The sequence below is a fragment of the Podarcis pityusensis genome (assembly GCF_964106645.2).
Source record: "Podarcis pityusensis genome assembly, chromosome: 6".
In the NCBI taxonomy this organism is placed as follows: Eukaryota; Metazoa; Chordata; class Lepidosauria; order Squamata; family Lacertidae; genus Podarcis; species Podarcis pityusensis.
This window is the reverse complement of record NC_138030.1, coordinates 81,911,983-81,936,747: the sequence shown is the minus strand read 5'-3', so window position 1 is coordinate 81,936,747 and position 24,765 is coordinate 81,911,983. Positions and strand designations below refer to the sequence as shown.

At 40.0% G+C, this 24,765-nt stretch overlaps 1 protein-coding gene across 2 annotated transcripts in view; it reads right to left on the bottom strand.

The window, feature by feature from the left end:
• Positions 1 to 24,765, bottom strand: part of DENND1B (DENN domain containing 1B) — a 185,653-nt gene that overhangs the window by 35,141 nt on the left and 125,747 nt on the right. For both annotated transcript variants that reach the window (XM_081010763.1, XM_081010764.1), the window contains exons 12-16: positions 23,592 to 23,637; positions 21,682 to 21,783; positions 14,915 to 15,040; positions 7,923 to 8,024; positions 1,773 to 1,863 (exon numbers count right to left, since the gene is read on the bottom strand). In XM_081010763.1, the coding sequence (XP_080866889.1) occupies positions 1,773 to 1,863; positions 7,923 to 8,024; positions 14,915 to 15,040; positions 21,682 to 21,783; positions 23,592 to 23,637 (467 nt within the window). The remainder of the gene's footprint in view (positions 1 to 1,772; positions 1,864 to 7,922; positions 8,025 to 14,914; positions 15,041 to 21,681; positions 21,784 to 23,591; positions 23,638 to 24,765) is intronic.

The window sequence follows — 24,765 nt, the reverse complement described above, 5'->3', positions numbered from 1 at the left end:
GTCCACAGTAGCTACTGCCTTGTAGGTGAGGAAAATTAGGCAAATGGAAGAACTACAAACAGATACACGTTTACAGGGCACTATTACTCTATTAAACTGCTCACAACGGTCGAGTTAAAATTTGACTGCTTGAAAGAGGAAGCTTTCCTTTTACTTAGCAGCACAAGCAAGACTCGTGAGTTTGGTTTTTAGAGAATATTAAGAGCGAACGGATTGTTGATTTTGAGACAATGTGAGAGGCAATGACAATTGCTGCAATGGAAACTTCCAATCCAATAAATGGAGCTAAAAAGAAAGAGAACGTGAAGGCTTTCCCAAGCTACATATGGCTTTTACAACAGTGCTTCAAAAGCCTCTTAAACTCAATAATAAACCTAACAGCTAGAGGCGGAGTGAAATTCTGTTTACTTTGCACATTGGGGTAAAGCCAGAAAAACACCTCACCTCTTATAAACCACTTCTGCATACTACACACGATGGTGGCAGAACCACGTCTTCCAAAATGCACGTTGCTGTCAAACCAACGCCTGTATAGCAGGCGGCAGCAAATTCTAGCGAAGAAATGGGAAGGGACTCTCAATGATGAGAGTGCATGCCTGACAATGAAAAAAGGTGCCAGGCTCAAGCTCTGGTTTAAAGGATGAGGTAGCAGGTAGGGAGAAACAGCTCCGCCATTAGAGTCTGGAGAGCTGAAGTCAGGCAGAATAGACAATACAGTGGTGCCTCGCAAGACGAAAAGAATCTGTTCCACGAGTCTCTTCGTCTTGCGGTTTTTTCGTCTTGCGAAGCAAGCCCATTAGCGGTTTAGCGGATTAGCGCTATTAGCGGCTTAGCGGGTCAGCTGATAAGCGGCTTAGCGGATCAGCTGATAAGCGGCTTAGTGGCTTAACAGATCAGCTGTTAAGCGGCTTAGCGGATCAGCTGATAAGCGGCTTAGCGATCAGCTGTTAAGCGGCTTAGCGGCTTAGCGGATCAGCTGATAAGCGGCTTAGCGGCTTGGGGAAAAGGGGGGGGGGAGGAAAAAAACCCCGCAGGAACTCGCAAGACATTTTCGTCTTACGAAGCAAGCCCATAGGAAATTCGTTTTGCGAAGCACCTCCAAAACGGAAAACCCTTTCATCTAGCGGGTTTTCCATCTTGCGAGGCATTCGTCTTGCGGGGCACCACTGTACTGGTATATAAGGCAGCTTCCTAGGTTTTCTGCATGGCAGGTGGTTGCGAAATCCAGGTTGTTTTTCCTTTCTGCACTCAGAGCTCAGGTGGGACAAAAACGGCTAGGATACATGGGTTGCATGAGGAAGAGCAATGGGAACTTCCTCTCCCCTCCAACTTTGGGAGAAGTCATTTTGCTGTTCTGCCTTTTGAGTAACACGGCATCCATTTTGTATATCGATTTATCTGTTTAGTGAAATAATGAGAACTCTCTACAGCTGCCTGGTGCCATCCAGCTGTTTCTGACTACACCTCCCACAACCTCAGTCGTGGCCACTGGGCACCGTGTTGGTGAAGGTCAACAACATGTTGAAAACCAATTTTAAAAACTATTGTCAACCACCATTATTTCTTTCACAACCATCTATGCCCTTTTAAATGGGGGAGGGGGGTGTTATTGTTTTTGTTCGTTACTATGGTATGTATTTCTGTGTTTTTACATTGTAAACTGCCTTGTGGTTCTTGGATGAAGGGTGGTATAGAAATTTTAACGACGACGACGATAATTTCAACGCAACGAGAATGAAAAGACCCAAAACAGTATGGACAAAAATCTTTACCTCCACCAAAGCCACCCGAAGAGATTTCTTCTTCAAACACATCAGAAAACCCTTTTCCTGCATTTAGCTTTGCAAGTCGACCTTCAATGAACTGCAAAAAGAAAAAAGTGGATGAAAGCAATTACGTCTTTGTTGAAGGTTCACGTTTCAAATCTTCTGTTTAATTCTTATTTGTTCACAGCCCTACAGAAAGCGCCAGAGTTACAGAAGGAGCCCCATTATTGTCAGATAATTCTCTGATGATGCTCCTGAGAGGATTCCACAAGCTGCCAATCTGCTAATGGGCCATATCTAAGGTGCTAGCAATTATATTAAAAAGTTCAAAGCAACCTGGACCCTAAATGTTTGAATTAGCATCTCCGCCCATATGAATCTACCCATGTGTTAAGATCGGCTGCTGAAATCCTCCTGGCTGTCCTGCATCCAAGGAGCACTGCCTGATTCCTGCTTGATCACTGGCACCTTTGGGAGAGTCACTGCTAGTGTCCCTTCATGGCTCAGATGCATGGCATGCATCCATAAGAAGCCATGCATTCAGTATCAAGGGCCCGGTTTTGTGAAACTCCCTACCAGGTGAGGTCAGACAGGCCCCTTCCTGCTGAACCCCGGGCGCTTTTGTTGCAGGCAGCCTTTTAATTGAAATCTGATTTTATAACATCGGTCCTGAAAGACCTACATTGGCTCCCAGTACGTTTCCGAGGACAATTTGAAGTGTTGGTGCTGACCTTTAAAGCCCTAAAAGGACTCGGCCCTGTATACCTGAAGGAGCATCTCCACTCCCATCGTTCAGACTGGACACTGAGATCCAGCACCGAGGGCCTTCTGGCTGTTCCCACACTGCGAGAAGTGAATCCATAGGGAACCAGGCAGAGGGCCTTCTTGGTAGTGGCACCCACCCTGTGGAACACCCTCCCATCAGATGTCAAGGAGATATAACCTTTAGAAGACATCTGAAGGCTGCCCTTTATAGGGAAGCTTTTTAAGGTTTAATGTTTTAATATGTTTTTATATATGTTGGAAGCCGCCCAGAGTGGCTGGGGCAATCCAGTCAGATGGGTGGGGTACAAATAATAAAATTGTTGTTGTTGTTTTAACTCGTTTTTAGTTTTCTTGTACTGGTTTTCTTGTACACAGCCTAGAGATAACTTTGATTAAGCAGCAAACAAATTGTTGACATCAATGAAATAATGATGAATCTGCTTTGCAACAACCAGAGAAAGAACTTACTCTGTTGTGGCACCCAATTATGGAACACCTTCCCACTTGATGCATGGTTGGTGCCAGTGCTGATGTTTGATGAATGTAGTTGAGAAACCAAACCAATTGAGTGTGGCTTAACATGTTAACAAAGTAGCAGCAGGAGGAGGACATGGAGATACTGAGTGACATCATCATCATCATCATCATCATTATTAATCATCATTATTAGTATACTGCCCTTCATCTGAAGATCTCAGGGCAGTTCTTAAAGGGAAAAATGCAAAATAATAATATAAAATACATAATAAAACAAAAACAAATGAGTAACGACCCCTCTCAGAAGACTTGGACTCTCATCTCCCTGTGAAGAAATGTGAGAGTTCCACACACACACATCTGGAATGTACAGATGTGGAAGACATTTGCATGTGTTACACAAGAGGGCAGTGAGAGTAATATGCACATATTCTACAGGGCCTAATTTGCAAATTCTGATTCTTCCCCAGGGTACCTCCATAGTCATTAAATAATGCTGTGAATTGTACGGTATTGTACCTGAGCATTTATATTTCATATTGTTTCATGAAGCAAAGTTCATGATTTACTCAACTGAGTAACAGAACTATGCTCCAGTCAGTTTTACAGGATGACTCAAAGAAGAGTCCATTCATTTCCTTAGTATTATTATAGGCCAAGGCCAGAGAACTGAACCTTCCATAGCACTTTCTCTTCATTAATTTCTTCATATTTAGTTGTATATATACCCACACATGGTCCAAATTTAATTATAGCCACAAACACTTTGTGACTTACCTTTGTAAAGTTTATTATTTAGGTACATACATTGGCTCATTTTACACCATAGTTTGAAGGACTGGGAACATGCCAGAGGTTTATACCGTCCTTTCCCTCACATGTATTCTCCCTTCTCTTTCCTGGTTTGCCTAACTATCTTTTTTCCCAGTGCTAAAATCAGACAAACTATGGTTAATGCTAACCATGCTAACCCACTTGTTTTCAAATCACGCTTTGGAGACAGTTGCCATTTAAGCCCATTTGGACCTCATGGCTCTATCTGATTAGAACAAACTAGGAAACAGAATAAGAAATCAGCATGTGAGACTAAGACATGCCTGCAATTCACCAAACCATGGAAAATGCTAATCTGAGCCACAGAGAAATTTAGAGTCTGTCTATACACAGATGCATGGTGTGAAGTAACACCAGATTAAGAACACAAGATCAAGAATTGTTCACAATGGTAAACAACTTAATAAAAGAAACTACAATGTTTTGTTAAAAGCTTTAATTTGCCTTAAAGGATTAATAAAAACAAAGAGTCTTCCCCCACTCTTCAAAAGCACTGACATTTTTAGAATGCTTTCAAGCAGTAATCTATTTTGGTCAGGGTTAGGTGGTAGCCCAAGTATGAGATAAACGGGGAAAGCATTTGACTGATTGCACATTTTTCAACATGAATTACTACCGAATTGCTGTTAACCGAAACAGTACACAGGAGCCAATAGAAATTAATTATTTGGCTGACTGTCATACATTATCACAGATTATCCAAACAGACCCGTCAGTGACAATCTGATGCTTGTCAATGGATAGACTGATGACATGAAACAAACTGTTCCACGAGTACATTTTTTAAAAAAGAAGAAGATAAACGCAGACACAGCAGTAGCAAAGTACACACTATCACTGGCGATTATTTCCTCTTCTCCTCAGCTAACTTTTTTTACCCACCCCACTTAAGCTGGCTTTTTCCCAAATGGGTTTGGTTCATGGTCAGACCACAGTATGGGATCGCTGGATTGTTTCACAGCAAGAATGAGATAAAGCACCTTTAGCTACCAGGGTGCAGAAAACATCCCTTGAACCACAAGACATTATCTATTCAGGGAAAAGCTAAAAATTCATCCCTTGCTATAAAACCAGCACATGATTTATGGATAGTCTAATCATTAGGTAAAGTTACACAGACACAAACTGAGCTGCTAAGCTTTAGGATTTGGGGTGGGAGTGGGGAGCTGAAACCTTGCATAGGAGACCATTTTAAGACAAATGGGAATTGCACTGAAATGAGCAGTGGTTCCACAGAGCAGTGTTAGGTGGACTGGATTTTATTTCACCTACAAAACTAACAGTGTACTATAAAACAGTATATTGTTTTATAGTGATTGAGCTGGATGCGGCTCCCAAAGCAATTTTGGGTGATACCCAATGTTAGTCATTTCAATGGGTTGCTTTGAGTACGACTAGCACTGGATCTCACCCTTCATTTAGCCCCTAGTAGCCCTGATTTAGGAACAAAAGTCTCACACTGTCATGATTTAACGTTGTGCACACACAATCCTAAGGATTGGTGCAACTGGGAACTACCGTATTTTTCGCTCTATAAGAAGCACCTAGTTTTTGGAGGAGGAAAACAAGAAAAAAAAAATTCTAAATCTCAGAAGCCAGAACAACAAGAGGGATCGCTGCACAGCGAAAGCAGCGATCCCTCTTGCTGTTCTGGCTTCTGGGATAGCTGCGCAGCCTGCATTCGCTCCATGAGACGCACACACATCTCCCCTTACTTTTTAGGAGGGAAAAAGTGAGTCTTATAGAGCAAAAAATACAGTATGCTCCATTAGCCATGACATTTTTCTGATAGGTAGGTATCAACTTTATTATGGAACTGACCACCTCTGACCACGTAGTGGCCTCTAAGATTAAATAAGTGGTCGTTGAACCAAGAGCACATTTGTACAAAAATTTCAGAAGGGCTGGAAATGCTGGATGCACTTCTGAATGCTGCAGTAAGTACACGCAAAGAAGTGCAAAAAATAATGTTCTGTTTCTTACAGTATTTACCATCATGGAAAGAGATCTCCCAGTTATCTATTTGCCAAATTACATGCAAGCCTGACTTCCCGATTCCAAATTACATCAAGATGCTGTCCTTTTTCTCCCCCTAAGGGACCTTTTTTGTGCTAAGATTTAGGATTATGAAGACAAGCTTTGATCTTTCCTTCTTGACCTTTGATTCTTACTTATGATTCCTTTCGTAACAGCTAGCTGCCATCAGCTGTAGCAGCCATGGTTTTCCAATGCAGCTGTAAGCAACAGTGCAGGAGTTAACACCAAATATGAGATATACTCAAGGCTGGAGTAATTGTGGGTTCATTCGTTCAAGTGTGCTGGTGCCAGCAGTCCCATACTAATCATCATCAGACTGAAATCATCCCATCTGTGGCCTCTTATCTGCACAACCAAATAATATTGGTGAAATAAGCACCGCAAATGTGGAGATCTTGAGCATTAGCAGTGATATACCATCATTGTTGTTATAACATAGCTTTGCTCTGTAGCCACATAGGATACCCTTCTCATTCTCTCCCAGTTGCATATCTTCCCTGTTGATTTCCATTTCGAAGTAGGTGGGTTTTGAAGAGGATTAGAAGGCAGTGAAGAGGAGGCACATCAGTAGTTGCCCCTTTGCGGAGCCACCAATCTAGTCAAAAGTCTTCTATGACCTATTTGTTTTATCGGTGCTATATAACACTGGTATTCACAGCCCTTATAATCTAGCCTATAAATTTATTATGATTCAACTTTCCCCAAAGAGCCAGAGTTAACACATGGATGTGTCTCCCAAAACTACCGTAATAAAACTGCTTTCTCCTATCTACATATTATTCCACTATAGGCCTTCGGACTGTTTAAAAGATTTATTTCCTGTTGCAAAGGAAGAATGCTTTGCACTGGATAGAGCAAAGTTTTAAATTGAGCCTTCTTATAACTCAAATAACCTTGAAAGAGACCCAATTACAAACAAGAACTCTTGGATAAGAGGCAGCTGGATGAAGGATAAGGAGGAAGGATGATATCCAAAATAAACTGAAGAAGAGGCAATACATTGGCTATAAAAATGAAATAGTTTTATAACATCTTCCTTTGCCTCTTGGAAGATAATATTATTTCTGTTCTACCCAATTAAAAGCTGCACATATTTCACTTATATTGTCGTAAATCTCTACCTCAGCCATTAAATCTCAGACACAAACTTACCATTTTTTATAGTGAAAGTTGGCTACCACCCTCTGAATTTCACTTATCTATCATGGTAGTATATCTTCAAAGAGAGCTAGCAGATTAGTTAAACACGGCCTCCCTACCTAAGATTCCTGATGCTTTAATCAGAGATGACGTTTTCTGCTTTGACCTGTAGCTTGTGCCGCAGTGTTTATCCAGCACTATAAAAATAACCTTTCTGGACTGACCCCTTGGCCATATTTATATTATATTTTCCTCTCCCCATCCAAGCAGTGGATATCTTCATGGCAGCCATTTAAGGATCAGTTTCTTCCAACAAGGGAGGAACAAGTCTTATGACGCCTTTCTTAATATTTAATTAGACATTTACAGGCTCAAAAGAAATGGATAGAAAATAGCAGCCAGCACTGGCAAGGATATGTCCAGGGCAGAATTGAAGCACCTCCCTAAGTCCAGCAAGTTAAGAGTACAGTATTTCTAGACTGCTTCCATTCAGCCCCCACCTCTGAACATCTAGCTTCAAATCTAGAATTTAGGATTCAGTGAGGAAGAACTGAATCTGTTGTAGCAGTGAAGAATAGATCAGAGGCATCTGCTTATAACCTAACCAGTGTTCCTTATTATGTCAGAACGCAGAACTCTGATTAGTTTAAAACATGATTTGCAAACGAATCAGGGCCAGAAGTTACAGTTTGATCCTGGCTTGTTTGAACAAAGCATAGTTTTGGAACTGTAGTAGATTGACTAGACCTCTTGAATTCTCCTTGCATAATCTCCAGAGTTGCTGATAGAAATGGTCAATAGATATTAAATGCGGGAAACATATTGCACAGATTGAATCCATTCTACAGTTTTTGTACATGTACAATAGAGGAGAACTAAACTGAGAATCCACTCACTCTGTACCTGTTTAAAAAGTTGAAGGTTCACTGCAGTTTCCAAAAACTGCTTAAAAGTGCTGGATCGATGCTTGACAAAACTTTCTTCACAGAAACTGACAGGCTCGCCCTAAATTACAAGAAAGGAAATTAGTAAGATATTTATTTGGGAACAGTCAGTGCAGTTCTATTCGAGAGATGGATATATATAGATATAGACAGACAGATCACTCACTAATTTTCAGCCCTGAAGAATTACATATCCTTCAAGCCATGTGGGCATCTGCTGACTCCCAAACAAATGCAGGAGACAGAAGTAACAAAAACCCGAAGTTCACATGTAACAAATCTTAATTTACATTTTACACAGAGAACAAGATTTGAGACCATTCTTACCTATGCAAGACTGCAGTTTTAACATCATGAAACTTCCGAAGGGAACTTGGCATGGCCGCTAAGTCATTGAAATTCTTATCATAATCTTATTAAGCATATAACAGTAAAAAAAAAAAAATCTAATAATTTTTATGCCCCCTTTACCACACATATGCCCCCTTTACCACACAACTGAAACTATATTTATTTTTCCCCATGCAACTTTTTTTTAACCCCTTTCTTCTGAAAGGCAAGCAGTTTGTTAAAAGCAATATCTATGTATTTTTTTGGCCTGTGGGGAAAATCTTTGAAATGTGGTAAAGAGATATATAAGAGCAGAATGAACGAGACCTCCATGGTTATAAGATTTGCCAAGTATGACCCGTGGGGAGACTTTGAAACCTTTACTTTCCTGAAATTCTATAATAAACTACAGTGAGCTCCATTTCCCCAATCAAATCCTTCAGTCCTGCAGATTCATCGTGGATTTCCCATAAGGCTCCAGTGGCTGCTTAGTTCTCTACTGGGTACACCTGAATTTATCTGAGTCTGTTTATCCAAAAGATCTGAATAGGCTCCGAGATATTTACATGAACAATATTCCATTGAATTCTTGCTGCACAATCCAGTCAAAATTGTATGCATTTTAGCCCCGTTGACTTAAATCAGAGATAAAAGCTTATGCCTACATTGCCCTCTGAAATCAATGGGACTACGCTTACACTTGGATCTTCCTGAAAAGATTCTGTGAGAGTTGTGGGAGTCTCAAAAGAGGTCTGTCATGAGCCACTAAGTGCTTATGCTAGAGAGGGGAAATTCTCTCCCCCCCCCCCCCCAAGATTATCTTTATTGAATTTTTAGTTACATACTGTAAATACACATACATTATATTTCACATTTGTTCTTGCTCTCCCGAGCTGACTTCCCTCCTTCCTTCTTCTGGCTTTTTTGTGTCCTCTTTGACTTTTCGCATTGTCTTTGTCCATTTTCAATAAGATTGTTCTTCTTCATTTTTTCCATTAAATGTCCGTAAACAAATAAATCTTTCTATATTGTCAGGGAACTGCCATCAGTGCTGGAGGGAGAGAGCAAAAGCCAGAGGGATTCCAGAGAGCGTCCAGGGATTGGGAGAAGCAGCCCATCTTCTGGGGAAGAGAATCAGCGTAGCACCAGTGGAGAAGGGGGGCAGATGGGCGAAGCGGCGAGGCGGTCCCATGACTCCTTGCCTGGGCCAGCGGGGAGAGTAGGGGTCCTCCGTTGCCCATGCCCTCCTTGCGCAGAAGGGTTTCGCGCAGAGAGAGTAGGAGGAGACTAGGCGTCAAAGAGCTTCTTTGCTGGAAGAAGTTTAAGAAACGCCCACTGACGGATTCTGCCAGCGATTGAGTCAGCCACGGGTGAGTGGCTGTCCGGACCGAAAAGGTTCACTTAGGCAACCCAGCCAGGTGTTTGCATCCAGCCGGGCAGATAAGCACCGGCTTACGCACGAGCAACCCCTAGAACCACTACATATATATACAAATTCTTGCTGTCTGTCTATATTCATTTACAAATATTATTCAATAATAGTCCTAATATACATTTTTAATTCATTTTGTTATTATTATCCAGTAAATTTCTTGTATTTTCCCGTTATGAGATATTATTTTAATTCTATTTGTTTCCCTATTTCACATCATCTTCTCTATATACAACATAAATTTTCCTCATTCTTTTTGATATGTTTCATCCCCCTGATGTCGAATTTTTGCTGTTCATTTGGCTATTTCTGCGTACTCCATAACCTTGTACTGTCATTCTTCTATTGTAGGCAATTTTTGCTGTTTCCATACCTGAGCCAGCAACAACCTCGCTGCCGTTGTTGTGTATAAGAACGAGAGGGGAAATTCTCAACCCAGCAGTCAGCAGTCTACAATTCCACATACACATGGAAGTGTTTTGTGCACTGAGCTCTTTGGATACTAGCACTTTCTTTTTTATCTGTTTGCCATTTATTCAGATCTCTTCCTGAGATTTCGTGGAAGTTATTGTTACTGCAAGAGGCTTCAGAAACAAAAATTAGCAACTGTTGCCAATGCAATTCCCTAGAGTCTTTCTAATGCAATAAATTTCTGCCATTGACTTGTTTGTTCCTTGTGATGCTTCGGTCTAGAACGTAGCCTTTGGAGGAATGCTGTGCTGATACTTAGCGGACACATGCTCTAATGGTCCTTTTAGTATTGATTTACAACATACTTTCAAAGTTGTTCGATCAAAGCCTAGTAGGGATTCTATACAGAAGAGGAGACTGCTAATACTTGGACCCCCAAAAATCTATGCCAAACAAGATATCTGTCCTCTTTAACAACAGTTATTGTAGAATTCCATCCCTCCCCAACTCATCTTCATGGACTGGTGGGCACAGCAGGACTGATTCCATTTAAGATGCATTCACATTTTAAGCAAGCGCCTTAATATCACTGGAAATAACTCTGATGCATTGACTTAAACAGAATAATCATCTTGAGCACAAGAGCTTAACCTATCCAATTTTATTAGAAGGAAAGGGAAATCTAGCCTAGCAAAGGAGATATTCTTGCTTCTAAATATGCTAAGCAATATGAACCAGAATTCTTTCCATGCAAAACAAGGCACTTGCTCAGTTTGTAATACATGATTGCTGTCTTCTTGCCTGAGATATTACAAACCGATTTAGATGTTTCTGTTGTTTAACTAATAGGGTCGCTTATTTGTCACTCTTTAACCATGGTTCACACAGGGACACGGGTGGCGCTGTGGGTTAAACCACAGAGCCCAGGACTTGCTGATCAGAAGGTGGGCAGTTCGAATCCCCGTGACGGGGTGAGCTCCCATAACTCGGTCCCTGTTCCTGCCAATCTAGCAGTTCGAAAGCACGTCAAAGTGCAAGTAGATAAATAGGTACCGCTCCAGTGGGAAGGTAAATGGCGTTTCCGTGCGCTGCTCTGGTTCGCCAGAAGCGGCTTAGTCATGCTGGCCACATGACCCGGAAGCTGTAGGCCGGCTCCCTCGGCCAATAAAGTGAGATGAGCACCGCAACCCCAGAGTTGGCCACAACTGGACCTAATGGTCAGGGGTCCCTTTACCTTTAACCATGGTTCACACAGGATAGATTTAGAAACCTAGGAGTAACGTGGTAGCTACGGAAAAGCACAGGGATAGAGAAAATGTTTTGCGCTCAGAAAAGACCAGGTTCAATAAGCAATGAGTGTACAGTCACGGACTAGATGCAGGCACTCTTGGGGGAAACTATATCTTTTCTAGATCCACTTCAATAGGGGTTTAGGCTTGGCTTTGGCACAGAAACTGCTTTAGTTTCCCTATACGCAAAAATATTATTCTTGTCCCAGGCCTTCAGTCATTTATGGCCTTTTAAACTGTGAGGGAGCAGGTATTTTTGTTTGTTTGTTACCATGTTTTGAATTTTTGTGTTTTTTATATTGTAAACTGCCCTGCGACCCTCAGATAAAGCACAGTCCAGAAATTTAACAAACAAATAAAAAACAAATTAGACCCTGGTGAGTGTCTGTCTATCAGAGTAGACAGCAGACAAAGAAGGCACACTCCCCAAAATTCCTGGGAAATTCCTAGCTGGGGGACTGAGACTAGGGAGCAGAAGGGGAAGAGGTCGGTGCCAGTAAGGACTTGGACTAGGTTGAAAATGTGTCGAGTTATTTCCTGATTTTTTTTCCTTTTTTTTTTAATAGCCAGGCTCATTTCAAAACCATGCTGGATACAAGCAGAGAGGCACCGGGAGTCAAATTATTTTAAACTGCACACCTCCCCTGGAAAGAGCTGTTGCTACTGCTTTCCTGAAGCAGTGCTTCTTAGGCTGATCTAGAGGCAAAGAAAAACAGAGTGAAGTTGTGACCCGTGCGATGGGAAAGCTGTCCATTGTGCTTCTTCCACTAGTAGGTCACAAACTACTTTTTCTGCTTTTTCTTTCACTCCTACTCTGAAGGGAGAAGGAAAAGTTAGATTGGGTAGTAGGGGAAGCTGAGGGTAGAGTCCTGTGGGATAGGGGAGGAGGGTTTTAGAATCAGAGCTCTTTTCTGAACTCTATGTAAAAGATAAGAATAGGAGAGTATGTCATCCTTCCCATTCTTAATTTTCTTTTCTCTGTTTCTCTGTTATAGCAGGCTATGCCAAAAACGATTAAGTCAATGAAAATCTTGCTGTCTAGGTCAAAAGAAGTGGACAAGAGACCACGGCAGAAGTTTGATCACATTTATTATGAACAAAGCTTATTCAGAAAAGGAGAACAGAAAAACTTCTTGATAATTTGTGAAATGGCTCGGGAGAGCGGGAGGGGACATTATGCATGATAAATGTGTACGTCTTCATGATAAAGCATGAAGGGGGGGGGGGAATACCTGAAAGAAATCACCACTCTTAAAAACATGCATCGTTAAAAGATTGTAAGGAACATAAACAGCTAACCTGATTTATATTGCACTTTTAAAAAGCTGGCATTGTTTCAGAAAGCTAGCTAAGAAAAAGATAACTCTGTGAAAAAAGATAGTGGCACCTCTGCAAGAATAAAGGCAACCACACAGAGAGAGGCGGGGGGGTATGTTAACATTTTAAACAGAAATTTACCCCCATAACTTTGTTTAAACACTAAGGCTTACTGATTACTGATTCGAAAAATTAGAGAAAGGCTTGAGGTCTATTTGTCTCTTATTCTTAACTATTAAACATCCTGCAGCATCCTCTCATGTTGATAAATGCAAGCAGAGAACAGTGCAAGAAGAGGCAACTTAAATATTTGGGATAGCAGTACTAAGATTTGTCCTAAGCAGGTCTTAGAAGCCTTTAGACTCAAACTAGAGGAACAACATTACTGGGGGTGTAGGCAGATTATATAGCAGTCTGCTGCAATTTTAGTTAGAAATTTATTCTTCAATTTGTATACACACAATTAACGTACTGTAAAACTCAACCAGATCTATAGTGGGGAGGGGGAGAAAAAACTTTAAGAGTACTTCATGAACCAAAATGTTGGCATATAGTAGAAAATGGATATGGGATGTTCAGTAAAGTGCTGAAATATTTATATATAGAAAATGAATTTATACTTTCACTTCAAAATCACAACGAGTTCTGCAATACTGGTACAGAACAAAATCCAAAGCTTTCAAGGTATCGGAATTACTATTTACTACTGGAAAAAATATTTGAGAACAAAAATCTTTTTTCAATTGCTCTGTTAATGCCACATTTTACTGCACATCCACTATTGATCTCGGTGCAAAGATGATTATGTCCCTTGAACTACTTTCATAGTTTTGGACATTTATCCTATTTTTGTCTAAATATAGCTGAACTAGATATCATTTAGCTGGACCCTTCTAAATCTACTCCTCCTAACAAGGTTAGGAAGAAGAGCAGAGCTAATGTTTTGGATACTTCAGGTGCCAAGTTTAATCTTTAGTTCAGAGAAACTCGGATAGCAAGGCTGGGAAAGACCTTTGCTTGGAGCCTTGGAAAAATCACAGTAAGTCTGAGTACGATAGTACTGGGTCAGTACTATTTTTTAACCCCACGTTCACAGTTACCAATTTTAGAACTACAATAACTTATTTCCTCTGTGCATCAGTTGCTCCCGTGCAAAAACAGAAGCAGTGCTTCTAGCCTATGATGAGGTGCTAGAAAGAATATTTAAAATTATGAAATAGTTACAAAGCATTAGGTTTTTTAAAAAATGGATAAGCTGTTGGCTGCAAAGCAACATTCTAAGTAAAGAACTTCAGGGCTGTAGAAATATTAGCTTTAGAACAGAGGGGGCTAACCTATGGCTGGCCAGATACTGCTGGACCACAACTCCCACCATCCCCAACTTTTGTCCATGCTCGCTGGGGTTGATAGAAGCTGGAGTCTGACCACATCTGGAGGGCCACTGTTGGCCACCTGCTCTAGGAGAACCTAACCTCAGATATTAACCTAACCTACAAATGTACAGCTTTTCAGCAAGATACTAGGATGCAAAGGAGTTGATTCACAGCACTCAGTGCCACAGCATTCAGCATAGCAGCCAACTCCTAGGGTCTTTGGCTCCCCAATAAAATAGTTGAGGGGGCTAGCTCCTCCCCCAAGTTGATGGGAATTGCTATCCCAATGGTGAGCGTGAACTGTGTCATGTGACTGATTGGGGGCAGGGGGCTTACCTGCTCCCCGCCCCCAATATTTTATTCAAGTTGGCACCCCTGGCATTCAGCAACTTGGGGAAAACTGAGTCTGGGCCACTTCTGGCTGTTTGCAAATCAAAACTTAATTTGCAAACTGGGAGGCAGTATCTGGAAAGTGTGCCCACAGCCCAACACAACTGTCACTCGCACCCAGACATTTTCCATATACCAACCACACTGGGTCTCTAACGTGACACATAAATGCTGGGGTATTTGTTGGGTGTTTTGGCCCATGAGCTCACAAAGGCTTTTACCAACAGCTGCTGTAGTCTGCGTTCACTGGACTTTGCCTTTCCACAACCAACCTTTGGACTTGTTTACCTGGAGGGGTGTGTTTTTTTCTAACTCTGGTGAGATGTTTAGCATTCCTCCTCACAGACATTAAGAACATTTGCACTCTTAAGAGTCAATGGGAAATGGATACTTGAACTGCATCGCTTACTGGTTTGTATCTTAGAGCATCTCTGTAGGATCCAAATAACGCTGCTTGTGCCCTCAGGAAGGCCCTGGCTACTCCATCACCGGTAGCTGTGGACTGCTTCTTCAGTTTATTTTTCAAGGCCGAGACCTGCGTGACAGAGAGGAGCAGTTAAATTAACACCTCAGAAATTGGTACAGGGAGACACGAACCCAATCAGCAGGCAAACCATGGTGTCTGCAGGTCAGCCAAAAAGTCATCCTCTTCCTTGATAGCTTATCTTTTTAACTGCAAAGAACACCTGCTGGTCTGTTAATTGAAATGAAAGCAGGGGGGGATAGTAAACGGCTAATGCAAATTGGTTTATGCTCTCTTTTTTTCTCCAAGGCCTCTTGACATAAATAAGCTTTAATTATTTTACAGTAAATGGCTTGTGAGCCTCTCCTACTGCAGATTTCTTGCCACCATCATAACATGTGCCTACTTGTCTAAGGCGGCACCGACCGGGTTTCTTTCATTTGTGTGTGTTACTAAGGTTTTTCTGGGAGGCTCAGTTGAAGCTCAGCTTGTCACTTAGGGCAGCCCTATATAGTCCCAGGGCTCTTACTGATGGCTATAGGAGACAAACTCACAAGCGCACAAGGTCTTTACCTTTCCAGAACAGACTTCACGAAAGTCTCACTCTGATACTGAACGGGCCCTGCTAACTAGTTGGTGGTGGTGTGGTCATTATATCTTTAAAAAATAATAATTGTTGCATCATAAGGTGATTGCAGAAGCCAGGGAGGGACAAGCGTGTTTGCAGTAACTCACAATTAAACATTTAACTGTGGTTTAATGTGATAGGCAGATCAGGGCCCTGTGTGCAGCATATGCAAAATTTTGGGGTTACAGCCGCTGCATTTATGCATATATGAAGATAGCAGTGCAGATGTCATACTTTGAAGGGGAAAAACCGCCTGCACAAATGAATATCCTTTTGTTTCTTCTTCATGCAAGCAGTCACGGCTATTCTTGTCAGTGATGACTGTAATTGAAGCATCAATCTAATTAACAACTAAACTCTGAATAATGCTAATGAGAGCTGAACACGGCATCAGAGAAAAGACCAGCTCTACAGGTGATAAACCTTCACAGTAGTGACATTTTCCAGTGTAAAGTCATGGTTACTGTGATCTGATCAAAGAAACAGACCCCCATTGGGTCCAATTATAACTATAGTTTTGTGGGGGGAAATATTGAGTTATGATGTTCATAATCTATGCAGAAAGGCCTTTACAGTATAGGTCTTTTCCCTATAGCTGTGATCTTTTCAATTTATATCCAAACTCCATAGATCCAGATAAAAGTTTAGAGTCTGATTCATTTAGTCCATGGAGAGCCTACACCAATGTTCACTAAAACATCTTTAAAAACTACAAAAAAATTACAATCTACAATTTTTAAAGTTACAGAGTTCAAGGTTGCAAAATAAATTTATGCAATTTTGTTACCTGTGAGTTAGTTTACTATTACACTGAGTTGTTTTTTTAAATTAAAGTATATATATGTCATATACAACCTTTGAAAAAACTAGGTGCAATAACAACTGCACTTATATTTATTTATTTACATTTATATACCACTTTTATCTTCCAAGGATCTCAATATGGTGTACATTTCTCAATCACTGCAGTGTGGGGCTGGCTTTGAAGTATGGCCAAAAATGTTTTGTTCTTCTTTAATTGGACATTTTCAGTAGGTTCAAAAAAATGCTACAGAATGCAAGTGCCAGGCTAAGAGGTAATATAGCCCATGGAACCATATAGACTGACCGTAATCCAAAAGGAATTGCACTAGCTACCAATTAACTTGCAGGTTGAATTCTGTGTGCTGGTTTTGATTTATAAAGTCCTGAATGGTTTTGGCCTGTGATTACCTGAAGATGCATCTCTTTGTACAGGTGCCCCCCCCCCCACTCTGTGTGAGCATCAAGGTCAGCCAGAAATACCCTGTTGTAGGTTACAAGTCCATCTGAAACTTGGCAAGTGGTTACCAGGTCTAAGGCCACCTATTTGAAGCACTTTCCTCCCTGTGGAACTCATTCTGGAGGGAATCTTGTGTCAGGTTAGTTCATGTAAAGTTTTTAGAGAAAGATGACAAGATACGCATTTTCAGAAAAGCCGAGTGGTACCACTACGAATGATTGACTTGAATTTACTAGTGGCTGTTGTCCTCCTGCTGTGGGACGCTCTTTAGTGTGAAGAATTTGTTGTACAGTGGTACCTCAGGTTACATACGCTTCAGGTTACAGACTCCGAAATAGTGCTGATGATGACCTTTAAAGTCCTAAATAGTTTGGTATCATGTTATTTAAAGCATCTCCTATACCCATATGAACCTGCCTAGACCTTAAGTTCATAACTGGAGGCCCTGCTCACAGGCCTAGTTCCATCAGACTAGCAGGCACTAGCTTGCTAGCCTTTTTGGTGCTAGTGTCTCACCACTGAAAATGTCTCTGCAAAACAGATACATATGGTCCAATATATGAACTGTTTCCATTTGCATCTTTTATGTATGTTACGAGGATGGCTACTGTTTTACCTTTATAGTTGGGATTTTAGTCATTTGTAAGCCACATCAGGAGGACTTTGTCTCCAAACACAGTATATAAATACTTTAAATAAATAAATAAAATGAATTCAATACTACATATTAAGAGATGAACACTATGTTGGTACTTCAGATTAATATATTACACACACACACACACACTACACAGACATACACATAGATATAATCTCACACATTTACTACACTCTGTTGACATAAAAACCTTAGAATCATGAATCAGGTTGCTTGATTCTCATCCCTACTGATTTCCACCACACTTCAGGACTCCAATCTAACTGGCGTACAAGAAAAACTAATGAGAATTATTAAACTACTGTATCAAAAGTAAACTTCTATTCCTAATGAAGCCACTATTCATTTAGGGGAGGAGGCTATATCTCTCAAGTGTGAGACAAATGCACAGTGAAATGATGTATTGCAAAAGCCAAGTATGTTTGGCAGAAGACAGGAATAGGGCTTTTTCCTCCTGAAAGAGAAACAAAGGATTCCCGAAAAGCCTTACATTGATTTATTTTTCCAATTTTGAATACCTTAGGAGTAGCGGAACTGCTACTGGCATGGTAGTATTACTAACAGTCAATAAATCTAAAATATTATGTGTGAATATTGGAATGAAGCCATTAAGAAGATTACAGCACACAGCACAGCAGAGGGTCCACATGAAAAAAAGGACGGGTAATTCAGGACAACTGTGACCGCTGACCTCTGAACAGTCGAGACCACTGGTCAATCTGACAAACTAATAGAGTTCACATGCATAGAAAGTCATCTAGCCTGTAAGTATAATTTAAATGCTTTGGCGAATGATTTAAAAAGGCCCGTTAGTCTCAGGTAATTTATTAAAGAGTTGATTAGGCACAATGCCGAACAGTAATGTTTTTCAGATTTCAACTGATAACTTTTTCTTTAGAATGAAAAACCGTCCACAGTAAGTGAGACATTTCCATATTAAACAGTACTGAGAACATATGCTGTTAAAACTACTGTAGGCTGAACAGTAGATAAAAACTTTATATAACGATATAAGCTTTAGCCTTCATGTGGGGGGGGGGGGGCGGAATCACAAATCACTGAAAAGATTAAAAAGCCATTCTAATTTGAGAACATTGCTGTTTAAGGAAATCTTTTTTCCAAAAAAAATTAAATTAGTTTTTAGACAATGACAGTACAACTTCATATGTTTATCCTTCATTTTTCAGTTGCCTTCACTGCTACTCTTTTTTTTTATCTTTTTGAATATAAAAGTTGGCAATGACAGATTACAGATATAAAATGATGAGCCTTATGTCATATATGCAGGAATATACTTACATCTACCGTATATTAAATAATTGTGTAAATACTTATAAAATTTGACATCAGTTTTTTTGGACTTATGGTTACTCAATAGAATGTCAACAATATTGTTGCAATTTACTATCAACACTGATACAGGCATATGAATACTTACTCTTACTGTTGAATAATACAGTGTTTATCAGGTTATCAAGTAAAAAGTCTGTAGAGGCTGCACAGTGCACATAGCCTATGCCTGTATGTGTTTTTAATTAACAAATTAGCTCCATGAGGAAGGTTTTTATGGTAGAGTTAGAATGAAAGGGATCAGGACAGTAAAAATATCAAATAACAAAACAAACTTTGTTTTAGCAGAGGGGTGGAATAGAATTATGGAGTATACATAAGGTATTTCCTTATTTTGCTATATATTTTATACAATGAAGCACCTTTGTAAAAAGCCTGTTGTTTACTGAGTGAATACAAGAAAGCCTAATTAATATTAGTAGCTTGTAGGCTTGTAGGCTTGCAAGTAGTTGCAGACACTGATCCAAAAAGGTTGAAGTGTTTTCACTTACTATTTGCCCCCATTCAGAGAGGTACAAGAATCCAATGCACATACCATGTGAAAAAGCGAGTCTGCTCATGTAAGAGCTCAGTGAGTTCCCGTATTTACTTGAATCTAACACTCACCTTTTTTGGCCAAATTGTGTTGCGAAAATTAAGGTGCGCATTAGATCCGACGGCACATTTACCGGTACATTTGCCAGCAAATACTTTTTTTGGTTTCAAGGTTCTGAGAATTGAGGTGCTCATTAGATTTGATGGTGCATTCGACTTGAGTAAATATGGCATTTGAAGTACCTAAGGACCTTAAGGTACCATATTTAATCCAGGGTATCTTGGTGAGATTATTCAAAAGCCTCAGACATCTCCCCACTGGATGTACTTGTTTTAGGAAATCTCTGTATATATATTTTCAGTTAGAAAACAAAGGCATACAGGGATGCAGAAATTGTACTCAGTTGCTATTAGTACTGTTAGTTGTAACTATGGCGTGTGTAAAATGGGCCTAAGAAATGTTGTTTCCTCTCATGCCAAGCCAAGATATGGTCATTAAGGAAACTGTAAAATTCGCATGATGAAGTTGTGACTCACCCATCATTTTGCATAAGTTTACACAATCCCTCTAGCCAGTTTTGACTAGTGAGCATAAAGAGAGCTGGGTTGTAACCTATAGACACACAAAAAAAACCCCCTATGTAATGGGAAATCCCCACTGGGTGCAAAGTGCATTCTGCTGTTCACAAAAGAGAACTGAGAGTCCCCTGTGTGTTCAGAACTCTGCATGCGCTTTGCAACTACTCTAGCTTCAGGGTCTAATAAGCTAATTTCATTTCGGTGATTCAGGCGGCAAGGTCAACATATATGTATTAAGATTAAGGAATGAGTGGTTTGTTTTTGGCACAATAAAATACGATTCAAATTTATGAGAATAAGTAGACTTGTGGATAAGGTGGGTTATACATCTAAAAATAATTTGAGCACCACAGTCAGTCGAGAAAACACCCATTTTTGTTTCTTTTTTCTGCCCCCACTCCCACCCAACAGCAAAGAACAAATGTATTCAGCTGAATATTTAATCTGCTTCTGGTCAAGATTAATTACTTCAGAAAGTATATGATAATTTAATACAGGAACTAAATAACTTGTAGTCTCAAATTAATTTACAATGAAAATAAAAATATAAAAATGCCTTCAATGTCCTATCACCTTGAACTGTGGCATATTTCTTAAAAAGCACATAAAACCTAGCACTCATTTTATGAATAATAGATTATTATTTCATTCTCATTATGGAACATTTACCAACATCTAGATATGTAACAACAGCTTTTACTAAATTCTGCCTCAAAAATGCACACATGATAATTTGAGCATTTTTTTCAGAACCATGATGCAGGATAGCAAGGGAAAGTAAAATACTATTTTGGGGGGGGAGAGATCTTATTTAACATGAAATGTAGAATATGTTCCATTATAAGCAGCAGGAGGGGGAAATCTCTATAAGATCAAAGTCCAGGAGGAACTGGCATTTAATTTATCTTCCTTTACAGACAAAAGACAGTTTTCGTCATTTTCAAAAGGATCCAATGTCTTTTATGACAAACTGGGTTTGCAGTTTAATTTACAAATAGAATTATAAGTAAGCAGTCTTTGCTCTGCCAAAGCAAATGACAAACAGAGTAGGATTTTCAGTTCATGCAGCCCTCAGCAGGATAGAAGAGATTAAAATAAAACTGAAATAATTTAGAGAAAACAAATAAATGTTTCAGAAAGTTGAATGAGATCAAAGTGTGCATTTTCTGACCCCAACTGTACAAGCATTTCTTATTATATTGACCAGTGTCATCAGATCATTAATTAAAAGGAGATGTGCTGGCAGGTGGCAGGGAACCAGAAGCCGATAATTGGCCCCCTTCTTCTTTTTGCCTTCAAAAACTCTTCTTCTTCTTCTTCTTCTTCTTCTTTTGCAAGCTATGCCACTAGGCAGACAGAAATGCCTACTTTGTAATATAATGATTAAAATGAGATGAAGAGACTCTTGCGTTTAAAGCAGCTATGCCTAATGAATGCAGCTAGCTTTATAATTATCTTTTTTCTCTTTCTTTTATTTACAATACGAAGCATGATGCTCCACTCAACGTGTCCTCAACTGTCAAAAACAGGTAAAAAAAACACACCAAACACTCTTAAATAGGAAATATACAGCTGGTGGCATAGTGTTATTTTTGTGGGGGAAGGGGCATTCTTTTCATTTCAGCTAGTAAAAGCAGGCACAAACGTCAGCGATTCAAGCAGCTAAGAGGATAAAACCAACGAATGAAACCTCTCAGGCTTACCACTTCACTTGGTAGGTTGCTCAGGTCATTAAATGGAGTTTCCAAAGTGTTTGTGTCAACGTTTAGCATCACCACATCCTCCAGTGATTTACTTTTCACTCTCTGTACAAGGAAACAGAATTGGTTACAAGCATCTTAATGCATCATTTGCTTATTTTAATAAGGTAAAATGCTACTGGTAACTGGGGATTCAGCAGAGTAGGAACATAAAGAAATATGGCAATATTTTTCCTAGCCTGCTTCTTCTTGTCCTAAGGGCCAGCAGAGAATCTTTACACAACACAAAATTAATTTATGGAATTAATCACCAGAAGATATGGCAAATGTCTGCTATCTTACATGGCTTTAAAGTGGGATTAAACAAATGCATAGAGGATCAGGCTATTTATCATGGGGGTTGTATAGTTCTCTAGGATCAGATACAGTATGCCACTGAATTCTTCTTTCTGCTTTGGTGATCACTCATAGCCGAGTAAGATTGTCTTCCATGAACACGGTTTTAATAGTGAGTCCGTAAGTGACTGTGGAGGCCAATTCTGGATCCACACATCCTCAGGTTTCTGGGCGAGAGTCGATCACGGTGAGGGTTTGCCAAGCATGCCGTCCTCTTAGCACATTTCTCCCTTTTGTCCTGAGTTTGAGCGTCTTCAAAGCCCATGATACCTTTGGTAAAGGCTGTTCTCCAACTGGAGCGCTTGCAGGCCAGTGTTTCCCAGTTGTCGGTGTTTATACTACATTTTTAAAGATTTGCCTTGAGAGAGTCTTTGAACTTCTTTTGTTGACTACCAGCATTACACTTTCCATTTATAAGTTTGGAATAGAGTAGTTGCTTTGGAAGACGATAATCAGGCATCCGCACAACATGACCAGTCCAAAAAAGTTGATTTTGAAGAATCTGCCCAGCCCCACAGGCCACTGCAGTTACTAACTGAACTACAAGCAAAAAAAGCTTCACTGCTGCCATCTTGGAGCACTTTCTTTGCCTTCTGACAAATTGGGATAAGAGGGTAGGTACATTTGGTGGGGGTTATGAATCACCTGTGATGAATCTCACTCAAGTTCATGCAACTGACTGATGCTTTCAAATTCCTTAGAAAAAAGTTCTATCATATTCCAGCTAAAACAACAAAATAAGCACCAGTCCTGCCAAGGAAGCTGTATAACAGGTGTAATTTTTCAAACTTGCCAAGACATAGATTACTTCCTAAAATATACATATATACAACATGCTATATAATATCTGAATGAAATACCAGGAAAAAAATCACACATGTAACTTACTTGTTACCAAGCAACAAGTTGTACACACACAAACACTAGCTATCTGAAAAATCAGTATTCACTTATTAGCTATATATTTTAAGAAGCAATATATAATCAATAACAGCATGTAGCAAGCAGCTGGTTCTCTTTCTTTTCCAGTTACCTCCCCTTCCATATTAGAGGCCTAGATGCTGCAAAAAAGTGCAGAGTACAAAGTGACCGTTGCAGTGCTAGCAAATGCCCATGCTGAAAAGGACCACAAAAGAAGGACAAAAACAGGCTGAGGAATATTCAGGATAGGTTCGGTGGTTCACCCGAAGAAATGTACTCCTACACTGCAGCAACTGAAAATGTGAATCCCCCATCTAATTCCATTTCCCAGCAACACGGGATACCAAATAAAAGCACATGTCGCTGAAGGGACCCACTTTCCGTACAGTCGTTTCCAGTTCATCTCCTGCAATAATGCCAGGGTTACTTTTCAAATTTCTGCTGAAGATAGCTTCACTTTTTTCACTCTGAATACTTTTCAGGACAAAGGAGGAAGTTGTAGGAGAACAAACCATATATATATATATATATATATATATATATATATATGCTCATGCGCCAAATGCATAGAGAAATGAAAAGGCAGCCTGACTCACCTCCATTAAACTGAAGTGAACTCCAATCAAGTATGGCATGGGTGCACTGAAATTAAAAGAAAATGAAACAAAGTGAACTACAGTTAGAAAACCTAAAAGGCTAGCATCTCCATTCACTTTGCCGTATTTGCCTGCAAAGCTACTGTAAGATGGTAGTTTGCAACTTTCAATGGCGGTGTGACACTGGATATTTAAGAATGGCAATCGGTCTAGAGATCTCATCTTCAATTGACAGGTCAGGATGCACAAATGGGTTGTGCCATGATCCAAGGTGAATCACAACAGGAGCATCACCACCATGAATATATATGGTAGAAATTAAGAAATGGGTCTCTAAATGCATGTTTGGTTTAAAAGTGGGTCTTGGGTCTTAAAAGGCTGGAGATATGTGGTCCAGAGGATACTATACACAAGCTTTCATTTATGATAGCACTCCCCCCGCCCCAGGTTTCAGCCCAGCATATTTAAGTTGATTTCCTAATTACTCATTTTAAAGTAAGTTATAAAAAGTATTTATATAGAACTATTTATTTTTTTAAAAAATCAGAGCATCTTACAACAATAAAACCATACAGTTAAAAATTTAAAATCAGAGTTCAACTATTACAGAAGTAGATTTTTTTAGGTTAAGCTTGCCATAGCTGCTTCATTATGTGAAGTGTCACTATAGTATAGAGTAATCCTGCCCTCTGTGTGCAGGGGCAGAGTATGAGATACTGTACCGGGTGATGACATTGCACACCTCCATTCATACCACCAGACTAGTCTTCCCCAATCTGGTGCTCTTCTGATATTTTGGAATACAATTTCCATCAGCTTTGGGCCACATTGACTAGAGCTGATGGGTTTTCTATTTCAAAAGACCTGGAGCACACAAGGTTAGAGGAAAGCTGAACTCGGCTATTCAAAGACTCCACACATTAGCCACTCACACTGAGTGCTTCATGGTGAGGAATCGAGGGAATTAACCAAGACAATCCGTGTGTAGAGTGGCTAAAGCTGGGGTCTAGACCGACTCATTCTCCTTTGCTTCTTGCTAATTGATCAGAAAGTCATGGCATCCAACATCCAACTGGAAATTTCACTGAAAACCTCCCCACAGGGAAGGCAGGACTGTGGCCAAAGAAAATGACATAATGTGACATATGATGACACAACCATTCTCTTTGGCGAT